This window comes from Zychaea mexicana (genome assembly GCF_025766255.1).
Source record: "Zychaea mexicana strain RSA 1403 chromosome Unknown BDB00scaffold_1, whole genome shotgun sequence".
NCBI lineage: Eukaryota > Fungi > Mucoromycota > Mucoromycetes > Mucorales > Lichtheimiaceae > Zychaea > Zychaea mexicana.
Window position 1 is genome coordinate 657,191 of NW_026516664.1, and position 12,090 is coordinate 669,280.

The window sequence follows — 12,090 nt, forward strand, 5'->3', positions numbered from 1 at the left end:
AGACAGGTTCATAGACAACGTCGGGCCAGTCGGTTGGGACTGCCTTGTACTTGTCAACGGTATGTTTTCCTATACAATAATTAACGATCCTAATAAGTCAATGCAATACATTATATGAAAGCAGGCAAAGCAGTTTTCCCAAAATTACCAATAAAAGTGTTTACGATAAGGTTAACAACTTCTTGTTTCGATAATACTAGTTTGCTCACGAAAAGGATGGTTATTGTGATTATTGACGTTGCGTGGCAGAGCGTCTGATGCGATTGTGCTGTCTCATGATGTTTTCAAGGAAAAGGAACAATTCTCTAACACGCTGGGCATATTGTTTAGCCTCTTCTGGTGAGATTGTAGAGAGCTGTAACACGCGACTATGATCATGGTGTTAGATTGTCAACAAAAAATGTTAGAAGCTTGCATATGATGATCAAAAGTCAAAATACGGCCCTGAATTTTAGTTTGAGCCTATCTTAAACCACAAGGTAAATCTTTCATTGGCGTTTTACAGTTACCAGAGCGGGCTCATCTTTGCCTGCTCATCGAATCGAAATGGGAGGTAATGGATTTTGGCATATCCGAATCGTTGATGCATAGGACAGATTCACTCAGCTGAAAAGATTACGGATAAGCTATTATTGGTTATCAAGACAATCTCTGACAACGAAAAAAAGGGATACATAAAGACAGCGAAGGAGACGAGGATGAAGTACATGAGGGCATCGAGGAAGAGCAGGAGCGGCAGTAATTAAACAAGAACGCTGTCTCCGCCTTATGGTTGCATACCTAGAGCAGACCAAAACCAAGTTGTATTCTCTTACGCAGGCTAGCCTAAGAAGGTTCTCAACGTATCATCCACGAGTCTACATATACTGTATTCTCCTATCCTGAATGTATTAGAAAGGTGGAAACTTTCTGTGCAGCTTGGCAATGACGATTACTCGTGCTACACTCATATTCTAGCACATCAGCTATGCGATGTTAAGATATTTTTAAGCGACACACTTGTGGGCATGCTAGATCGCCTAAAAGATGATTATGTGCAACAGCTTTCCATGCGGAACAGATTCTTGATAGGCATCGATCAAGTTCGTCACAAAATCAATAATAAAAACTAGACGAGGTCAATCACAATAAAATGGATCGGTTACTTGATAAGTATCACAATAAATGGTTTATTTGAGCTATCATCAACGATATTCTTATCAAACAACAGTGGGTGGAATGTACAGTAAACGATAGCTGTAATGAACAAATCTATTGCAAGTTATATTGTATTGTATAACCGACTTTTAGAGAAAACTTGTTCTTTTACTGGTACAGTACATATACATGCTCCACTGTGTTAGGTAGTTTCAAGTCAAAATACACGGGCTGGAGCTTGCTAGACATCTTCAACATCGTCATCACCAGCCCTCGTCATCTAGTCTGACAGCGCTATTACCCAATCGCAATAACAAAGGGTCCGTCCGATTTGCTAGCTCCGGTCGTCTCCGCAAAAGGCACTTGCCACACCTTCGCCACCGTATACATAGCAAATCAGCAACCTACAATAAAGTGATATGGATTGGGTCGAGTGAACCCTCAACATAATATTTATAGGTCGAACAGACACGACAGTATCACTTGTAGATATCTTGTCCGCCAGGGCAAGTGATGTGAGTCCTTAGCAATTTAGCAGCAGTTACTGCTTCCCAGATCGCACACGAGCACTCATCCATCGTTCTTAATCATCGTTGGCATTGTGTCTTTCTTCCTTATCATTTCTGATTGCGTTGCTCAGTCGCATCATTTTTTCTCTTGTAGTTCACGTACTCGATGAACAAGTTGGCATTCGAAACGTACCTGTCTTTGACGCGGAGGCTGGGTGCGTGCACTGACACTTCTTCCCAAAACAAGCGGCGACAGTATCGGAGGGCACATCGGCATGGTGAAACATATATATAGCGTATCATAGGGTGATACATGCCGATCACTGCTGCCAACATATTTGACTTCTTGACGACGACTATCACTTACACATCTCCTTCCCCTTCCCTTTGCTTTTGTGCCAAGTTGCGTCATATGATATAAGCGGTCCATAAAATGAGCCAACCAGAGCCTTACAAATGAGAGCCAATCAAAATGATGGATTTCATTGAAGACCCGAGCGTGACGGCAGAATATTGTCTGAATAAGAATACCAAAAACACCCCACCCCTCCCATTTTTTTTTCTTCTTTAGTTCCATTTACACAAACTTTATGAAGCGCAAAGTGTTGTGTGAATCCTTGACTTGGAAAGCTATTAGCCAGGTTGAGGTGGATATATTCTACCCGAAAGATGCTTCAATGGTAGCAAGGTTGTTGGAAGCATGCCCTAGGGCTGCATCAACGTAGTACAACAACCTTGAAGTATCTTTGTGCTTAGTTGACGTTGTGGGCACACACGGCACGGGCGCCACTAGTGAATGGCGAAGGTCTCTCATTGCGTAGCGACCATTCACTACCTGCGTCTTCGATCAGGTTTTGCTGTCTTCCTGGAAAAAAGAGACAGCAGGAGTTTTTCCCCTCTTTTTCTATTGGAACTTCCTAGAAAAGAGGGTTTCTCTTTAAAATACAATAAGAAAATGACAAAAAGATAATAATCAACAAGAGAAGCTTTCTATGTTTGATTATTATTATAACGGAAAGTTAATCTTTCGTTGGGTAATGACATTCCAATTCACACAGAAAGATCTCTCGCTTACTGATCGACCTTGTGAAGAAGTACTTTTGAACTTTGTTTGTGAAATGTACTATTTGAGATTTAGGATCTCTTTCAAGTGCATATAAAGCGGTGGCAACCATTTGACACCGTGCTCTCTACGCACGGACCCTGCTATTGTTCTTGAATGAAAGAAACGAGGTTGCGTCCGTGTTTTTCTTTTCTGTGATGCAAGATCCGTTTGAAACAAATGGCCATCAACGGCAGCAATTGAGACACGCTTGACTTCAAGCTTGACCGACTGCTGCGGATTTGCGTTGTCAAAGCTTGGTTTAAAAAGGCTTATACGATATTTTATAACGCGCTGGTATTGCAAGTAGGATGCCTTTTTTCCCGCTATTCTCCGGTTTCAAAAAGTACCACTTTCCTCTTGACCATTCGTTTTTCGTAAACGGATTTCACCTTGTCAGTGGTGTTTAAGCTTGCGTTATGTCTCCCTCGCGCTTTCAGGCGAAGAATGACCCTTTTATCATTTTAGTTATTACCCGCGCATTATCTCTGTCGCGTAACCTCCATGAATAATTTAATGTGGCACGTCATGCTATACACATATACACATATACAATGCAGATTGCCAATTGCATCAGTCAGCTTATTTTTCGTGGTAAGAGTTGGCGTGGCACGAGGTATTAAAGAATGTATGAGTAAACGATGCAATAATATTATTAGACGCGTGATGAATGGGCTAATGACATTTATTTTGCATCATGTACATATAATATATTTCATTTACACATATATAATTCTTCATCAGTAAATTGTATGAAGCGCAACAACCGAGCCATCTCATCTCCTCCGCTTACGACTTTAATCTCATTTGTAAACAACCACAGAAATGGCGGCGTAAAAAAGGTGGATTTTTCTTCCAGATACGATAGCACTCTTGTTAATAGACTGCATAGATTCATAGAGCTGCGAAAATACAAGAATGCTTTTACTCTTGAAGGATGATGGTCGAGAAGAAGGCGAAATGGCAGTCGCTATCCGGTGCTTAACATGTTCGTGCCACCACTTTCTCTTCTTTTTTTTACGCTGATAACATTCTTACTAAAACTCTGGTCCCAAACTATTTGGTCACAACGTCAATGCTCTCAGATATAAACAAGTCAAATGCAAGAACGCTTATGCAACGAGTCATGATCGAGAGATGCGACTGACTCGCTTTTAAGAATGACTGATTTTTTAGGCCCTTTGCTCGAGCATGAGAAGTCAATGTTTGTATGCAGGATGTCAACAACCGAATTACTTGACTATCTCACCATCTTGTATAAGCTGTTCGTCGCAAATCCCGGCGAATTTTAATGTTCTGATATTGAACAATTCCTGGAAAGCTGAAGGCTGAAGACAAAATATATACAAGCACAAACGTGTATGCTCCAGAAAAGTTGAACGCTCCCCGAGAGACGTAAGGTGGTTGGAAGAATTGCTTAGATCCTGATCGTTTGTCGGATCACGGTCTTGCTTGGATCTTTTACTTCTGTTTTCGATAATCAAAGTAGCGCAATGATCACCACGATAGTAAATGAGCGTTGTGGTTGGGTTCGTGTGAGTCGACCTCTTTCGCATTTAATTCTTCTCCAATGTGGGATATTCCAATAATCTTCTTTTGCAACGAAATCCATTTTAATGCCTTGTATCGTTTTATAACGTTTGAGGATTGTTTTCTTCGGCACTGTAAGTTCATACAATTGCTCCTTAGCGGACATGTTACCCAATACACTACAACGGAGCTTAGATAGCAAGTACATATCATACTTCTTGTTATATGTATTCAGTTTTCCCAAGTAAGGGTCGTGAGCCTGGTATCTCAATAACATCGCCGGTGTATGAACAAACAAGCTCGTCACTGACAAAACCCGTATTCCCTGCTTCTTTCTTTATGCCAGCACACTGTGTCAGAGCGGGATGCTTTTGTAACATGATGGACGGATGTTAATGATAAGCTGCAGCAGGCCGTTTTCAATATAGCTAAATCCGGGTAGCATCAGGCCTGAATAAGTCATGCGCCACAAGTGCTATACTCCTCCTAGTGCATGAGGTTTGACCGCTTCTTATGGTGTCCAGCTACCCTTCCTATGTTTCCTGACCTTTTAATAATAAATAAGCTTCATTACATGTCCCTGGACATCGCTTGTTTTCTTACTGCTGTTATTGCTTACTCCTAGCTTCAAGAAAGCTCCCATTGATATCGTCACCGACATATAAAATTACTTTTCGATCAGGACCATGATCAGTGCTACTTTATAAAGAGCTCTTTTCCTTAGCCCAGAATCTAATGATGAAGAAAAAAAAGATCATTATTGTAAACTGTTAAGCACAGCGCGTAATCAGAATGCTTTTTGTGTTCATTATGTGTCGTGGCTATAAATATGAAATGCTATAACAACGAAAATATACCGCTTTAGTACGATGTGGAGCACAGTATCGCGGAGAGAGGTGGTGACTGTTGATCCCGCTCGTCTGCTGCTGCTGCTGCTGCTATTATGTGATGATGAGATTAGTAGCGGCGGTTGTTCTTTGTCCCTTTCCTTTGCATATAGTACAGAGAAGTATAAAAATACACTTTGAGAATGGCAACACACGGACATACACACGACCACGCGCATGATCACCACGGCCATGACCATGGTGAATTCATTGATCCAGCCGAGGCCGAACGAGCTCACTTGCGAACGGTCCTGACAGCATTCACGTACTATAAGGCCCACGCGCGCAATCGAAATCATCGTCGTCGAACCAACTTTTTGGCACTTCCAGAACATCACAAGCGCCTCATTCCTAGTAGCCTGGAGAAAATTGATCAGGTTGATCGTTGTATAGAGAAAAATATGATTATGCTCAGAGATATCGTAAAGTGCGCTGGTATGTTTATGGGTATCGATCCTCGGGCGCTTGTCGCCGAAGGTTCCCAAATTCAGGTAATAAGAAAACGTATATCAAAAGGACACATGCGCGTGTGGTATATAACGCGTTTGTGTCGATATACACGAAACAATGATATTTAATGTTGCTGTTGTACAGAGTGACAAGCCTCCAGTGACGCCAATGGATATGGATAAAGTGCGAAGTACACTGAAGCAGTTTGTTCGAGACTGGGCAGAAGAGGTATGAACCCGAACGAAAAAGGAAGAGGTTATATATCGTGTATGTACGTACGGGGAAACTAAAAGCCAATTGTTATGCACTCTTCTTTTTCTACCTCTCTTTTAAAAACGAAACCAGGGAAAAGCAGAGCGTGATGCAACATACGGACCGATTCTAGAAGAACTTGAAAGCATATATGGCAGTGTGGATGTAAAAGACAGGTGCGTGTGTGCATTCTATCGTCGAAAAATATACTTTTGAGTTTAACTGATCTGTGTACTACTATTATTAGGGGAAATGTTCGCGTGCTTGTTCCTGGAGCTGGATTAGGACGCCTTGCATATGATATTGCCAATAAAGGTACGTTCAGCTGTTATTGTATTTTATGCAGTCCAAGTAGTATTATTGTTTGCTAATGTTATTTTCGACAACAACAATGACGACGACGACGACGACAATAGGCTTCAGCTCTCAGGGTAAAGCAGACTTGAAACAGAACCCGATATATCAACTGTGACAATCATTACTTAAAAATCGTAAATTTTCTATATCATGATAAAAACAACATGTAGGCAATGAATTCTCGTTCTTTATGGTATGTTGATCAGCTCTATTTGATATGGTCGGGAGTTTATGTGAAAAAGCTCGTTCACTAAAGCTATTCTCTGATTTTCGTCTTCACGGTAGCTGGTGGCATCCAATTTCGTACTGAACAGGTAAACTAGCTTAGGTCTACCTCTCTAAACTAAATTGGTGTATGGAAGAAAAGTATCTGTAAAACTGATGTTTCAAACGCGGTATGTTACATAGAATCAGTAGACCGCATGAATATGAAATACATCCTTTTGTGCATTCGTTCTCCAACATCCGATCTTCTGAACAACAGCTCAAACCGATCCGTATACCAGATATTGTACCATCGCAGTTACCAGCTACTGCCGATTTCTCAATGGCTGCTGGAGAATTTGTTGAAGTATATGGAGGCGACGAGGATGGTTACGGTAAGAAATAACTGTTGCTTGATGAGAATATATCTTTGAGATATTATAGTAACGCGAAAAGAAATACATTAACCCTATAGGCACTTGGGATGTGGTCGTAACATGCTTCTTTATCGACACCGCAACAAACATCATTGCTTATCTCGAAGTGATTCATAATATTCTGAAGGAAGGCGGCACATGGATTAATATTGGTAAGTTTCCAGAAGTCCTTTATGGTCATGCTTTCGAGCTTATTGTAGATGCTATTATAGCTCTAATGGCTTTTAACAAAAAATCTAGGTCCCCTTTTATACCATTTTGAGGATATTCCTGGCGAAGGCTCAATAGAATTAAGCCTTGAAGACGTTAAAAGGGTTTCTCGAGAAATTGGTTTCGAGTTTAAGGTTAGCTGATCCATCATTTTTCTTGTATAAGATTTCATAGACGGGAAAAGAAACGCTCACATAAGACGGTTTTAAATGACATATACAGAACGAAAAAACTGTAAACACAACTTACACATCGAACCCAGATGGCATGCTGAAATACGTCTATGAGTGTGCATTCTGGTCTGCCACGAAGAAAAGCAACCCCACCCAACAACAATAGTATAAAATAACTATGATGGTCACTTAGACGCTCGCATCATTCTCTAACTAGAATGTATGAAAGGAAGGGATCGGTTATTATCTAATGGAAGGATGAAGACAGTAGTTGGGAAAGATAGTTGTGACGCCATAAAATGTCATGGATTCAACCAAAGAAGAAAAAGGTTGTACAAGTAGATCAAAAAGTTTAATATATCATCGTTGTATTAAGCAAATCAAATAAGAAGTTTCTAATTCTGGTGATATATACCTTTGTCGTTTGGCATAAACTTACTGTATGTAAAACAAACTTACGTGTCCATTCGCTTGACACTACTCCATACCAATAGTAATTTATCAAGCAAATGCCAGGGACTGTCATATAACAAGAAATTATATCTTATCTGTATGAGAGCTTTCTTTGGGTAGCAAAAAGTGATAGATTGACGATCTTAAAATCATCCAAAGAACTATTACATCGGCATATTATACGGTGATGGTGCACGACTTTGAGTAGGTTGGGTCTTCATAGAATGGCTGGCAGCTGTCCTAAATCATATGCTGACAAGCCGGGCTGAAGAAAATACGCTTGAACACAGATCGAATGCTCGTAAATTTCGGGTTTAACAGGGCATGATTTCCAACCATTATGATACAACCTAAATCACACAAACGACTGGATATCCGACACTGATGGCAAACAACATATTTCGGATTCACATGACACCCACTTTGCTATGGAGTCACTGAGCGTCGCTCTATTTACCACCAAAACTTGGGAGGATTTGCCTTGTTACAAGCATCCTGTTCAGCTTTTTGTATTTCTTTGACGATACTCTCATCTGATAATTTATTTTTGTCGACTATCAACGTGTTTGATATTGAATACCAAAGCACTGTATTATCCGGCTAGCCCAATAATAGCGCAGCTTGCCCTTAGCTGTTAAACAGTCCTTGTGTGAATGATTCAGACCGATGCTACTGGTACATACAAGTAACTTAGCATTATAACATCCCGACTGATTTCACGGATATGCTGTGTACTTTGTGTATATCCGTTGGACATCTTCTAACCTAGATGACTGGCCAAAATACGTCTATAAGTATGCATTTTAGCTTACTATGTAGAATTAACGATGACATCCAGCAACAACCATGCAAAACTGACAGCAGTGATACTTCGATTCATATCGTGACCGGTGGTTGTAAAACCAAGCGGATTTCTTATTTCGCCAGTAGTCTACTCGACAGAGAAGAAAGTTAAGGCGAAAAAGAAAGCGAATATAAAGTTGTGGCGCCACAATATAATTTTAAGGTGCGGACCAAAAAAGAAAAAGTTTGCACAAGTAGATCGAGGTGAGATGCACACAGATACACCGTTATCGTACCGACAACAGATAATAAAGTATCCAATTCTGGAGAGATCTATCTTTGCCATATGTGATTAGCAGCAGCAGTAAGATAAAGCAGTGTCTTAGAGAACGGGAAGATGCGCTGTTGAAGAGGTAAATGCGCGTACCACCATTTAGAAGTATTAAAGTATCGGTTTGTTTGCTGGCATACACTGTAGTGATGGTGCAAAATAGAATATATTCCATCTCCAGGTGAATATTAGAGTTCTTTTTCACCAACGCATCTTGTGTGCTTGTGAGACCTCAAAATGAAAGCCAGTGTGTGAAGTAACAGTATTGAAAGAGTTCTTTAAGTGACGAGGGGGTCCTTATCATTTGCAATATCATTTCTATAGAGAATGAAACTGATGTTTCATCGTCGTTATATCGTCAACTCGTTTACGCTATGCGCATCACGACGCAATATACATGCAAACACCAGGATTAATATGTCTTCAAGAGACGGTCCGCATAATCCCTGTGGTGTGTCTATATTACATGCATATCAACCTGCATTGCTATTACTGTAGGCGTGTGAGGTGTTTTTCCGAAGACAGACATTGCTTTTAGATTCCTTTGCTCACATGCCACGAAGAAGATAGAGGGTGGCGGGATGCTGATCTCTATCGGCTTTCTTTATTCGCCATAGGGTGTTATACAGGTATCTTACTATCTTTAACCGCTGCTATCTATTGCTACTGCTACTGCTACAGGATGAGCATCATTCATGTCCGGGCTATAGTATTCAAATCATTGTCGTTCTTGGAAAGAATTGAGCTCTTGACAAGGTTTTCTTGTAGAATGCGCATGCACTCACACATTCAGCTGCATTCGAACTAAATTGGTGTGACAGTCCCCTCTGGCTACGTTACAGTGGAAACGCTTCTCACCCTTGTTAAGGATATCTTGTCATTGTCGTACGCAAAGTGCACAGTGAGGGGAGTGTGCAATGATACTGTAATGAAGGTGATGATGACATAATATCAAAATGAGATTATGTGCGGTCCTCTGTCTTCTTTCTTCTCGTTTCCAAGTTGTTATCTTCTCGCCAACAACAATACATAGTATGCGACAATAAATAGTATGTAACGAAGCACGCTGCTTGAGTAACTCTCGTAGGCCCGTTCTGTGCATCTCTACGACAAGAAAAGTGGGGCAAAACAAAAAAGAAACAAGAGGAGTGAAAAAGAGATACAAACGTTGTAGTGTTGGCAATCAGCCCAGCGATTGGGTGCACACTTTCACATGCTCGAACCAGTCGTGTCCAAACTGTAATCACGCGAACAGAAAAGAGCCTGCAACCTGCCGGCTTTTCCGTTTTCCGCTTTCTTTGATACTTTTCGCTTTCCTCTTCTTTTTTATACTTTTCTCTTTTTCTTTTCTCTCTTCACTCTTTTTTTTTCCCACTCTCCCCGTGTGTATAATCGCCGTCTTATATTACAATATGTCCCTTTTTGATCCCGAGAAACCTCCCGCTTTCAATGGACTGCAATCGTCACCCCGCCGTTCATTCGAAACTGGTCACCAGGGTCGCACCGCAGGAGCAGCAGCAGCAGTACCAAGACATAGTAATAATAAGAATGATTTCAATATTCACAACCACCAGCAACAGTACGGTCGAACAACCGACTTGGTTCCTGACCGGATATCCGCCCTGTACCGGCGGTACCGTGAAAACAACGCCTGCAGCCAGTCGTCAAGCTCACACAATAGCTCATTGACATCGTCGTCGTCTTCACGATCCGACATAATCGAAATGTTATTTACGAGAATAGTGGACGCTTTGATTTTTACGTCAGCCATCGCTATCACGGCCTACAACTATTGGATAGGTGCTCTCGATAATAGCGCTCCACAAGCATCACTGACAGCATCAAGTCACTATCATCAACAGACACAGCAGCAACCCGTGCTGGATATCAGACAGTGGAGACAGACACATGCCCCTAAACTCAACCATGACGCTGTTGTGAAACAGCATGACTTTTTAGAAGACTCGAAACGCCAACGGACGCAACGATGGGCAGAAACCCTGGCAGTATCACAACAGCATCAGCAACAACAAAGTAACCATCATCAGCAGCACCATCGTCAACATTCTCGTAGCAGCAGTCGCTCTGCCCAAAAGACGAAAATGGTCCAATTTCCTAATAATGACACTATTGAAAACGACAACACCGAGGTATGGCCTACACCTACAAAGAGTGATATCAAGCATATTCCATGCACATGCCATAGATATAATGAAACTAAGCTTTCCTTGGCGGGAATGTTGTGTGGTATAGGTTTCTGTTCCCACCAAGTCCGCCACCGACCCAACGCAAGCACAGGCACAAGCACAGACGGCATCGAATAAGAAAAGACGTACGCAGTCGCTCCCACCTCCCAAAACGAATCCTGGTGCGCAGGCCGCCCAAGAGAAGCAAGACGAGATGTTTGCCCGCATGGAAGAACGTCTGCAGTCTCTGATTGAAGAGGGACAGGCGGCGCTGACCAGCAAGGTCGAGTTATACGAGTTAGACGAGAAAGAAATTGCTATGCGCAGGGCTTTTGCCGCAAGAAAAAAGCACAGCGTCTAATTCTTTCAAGGTTTTCCTTTCTTTCTTTGTTTCTCTTCCTTCTCTCTCCACTCTATACCGTTCTTTCTAACTCTTTAAGCGATGTATACCCTCCATGCTTTCTTCCTTCTCTCTCTCTCCCACTCTTTCTTTCTTTCCCCCGCCTATTTATTATGTATATCCCAGTAACAACAGCAACAGCAGCAATCATCCCACGACCCACACTTCACACAACATGTCATTATCAATATACACTCAATTCATTTCTTCATGCCAACAACATTAAACTTTAACCAAGCTGCCCCTCATTCGCCAACTGCTCTGAATATCACTACCATTAGCCAACGGTAATCAACAGGCCTGTCAAAGCATACATGAGCTCTTAATGTATCAAGTTATCACGCACACACATTATGCATGTAGGTGTCTAATTAAGGCCGTTCTGTTTAAGTTGTTGCTCAGCAGCTGTATACTGAACCAGAAGATTTGCCAGTGCTGAGCTAAACATCGGCCTTTCTCCCTCCTCCTGCAAAGTCCTTCATCACGAGGGCTTATGTTATTCTTTGCAGGCAGGAGACGAGCCCGAGGCTTCCAATCTATCTAGCAGATGAAAAGATCCAATTCTATCATAGTTTCCTTGTTTTATGCGGACAACACCATCAAGGGTCTGCTTTACTATTAGGGTTCAAATAGAAGACGCGCCACTAACTAATCCCGACCCCGGCGAATGAAATGACGATCCGTGTACG

General features: G+C 41.6%; 2 protein-coding genes across 2 annotated transcripts; both read left to right on the plus strand.

The window, feature by feature from the left end:
- The first annotated feature begins 5,257 nt into the window (after positions 1-5,257).
- Positions 5,258-7,651, plus strand: BDB00DRAFT_794877 (N2227-like protein-domain-containing protein). The gene is made up of 11 exons (XM_053121338.1): positions 5,258-5,656; positions 5,760-5,843; positions 5,961-6,043; positions 6,115-6,182; positions 6,284-6,298; positions 6,395-6,417; positions 6,510-6,538; positions 6,633-6,823; positions 6,904-7,017; positions 7,106-7,209; positions 7,298-7,651. The coding sequence occupies exons 1-11, from the start codon at positions 5,309-5,311 to the stop codon at positions 7,412-7,414; spliced, it is 1,176 nt and encodes a 391-aa protein (XP_052985889.1). The 5' UTR covers positions 5,258-5,308; the 3' UTR covers positions 7,415-7,651.
- A 2,576-nt stretch (positions 7,652-10,227) lies between these two features.
- Positions 10,228-11,362, plus strand: BDB00DRAFT_866488 (uncharacterized protein; the record flags this gene model as incomplete). The annotated part of the gene is made up of 2 exons (XM_053126232.1): positions 10,228-10,965; positions 11,069-11,362. The coding sequence occupies 2 exons, from the start codon at positions 10,228-10,230 to the stop codon at positions 11,360-11,362; spliced, it is 1,032 nt and encodes a 343-aa protein (XP_052985890.1).
- Between the last annotated feature and the right edge of the window lie 728 nt (positions 11,363-12,090).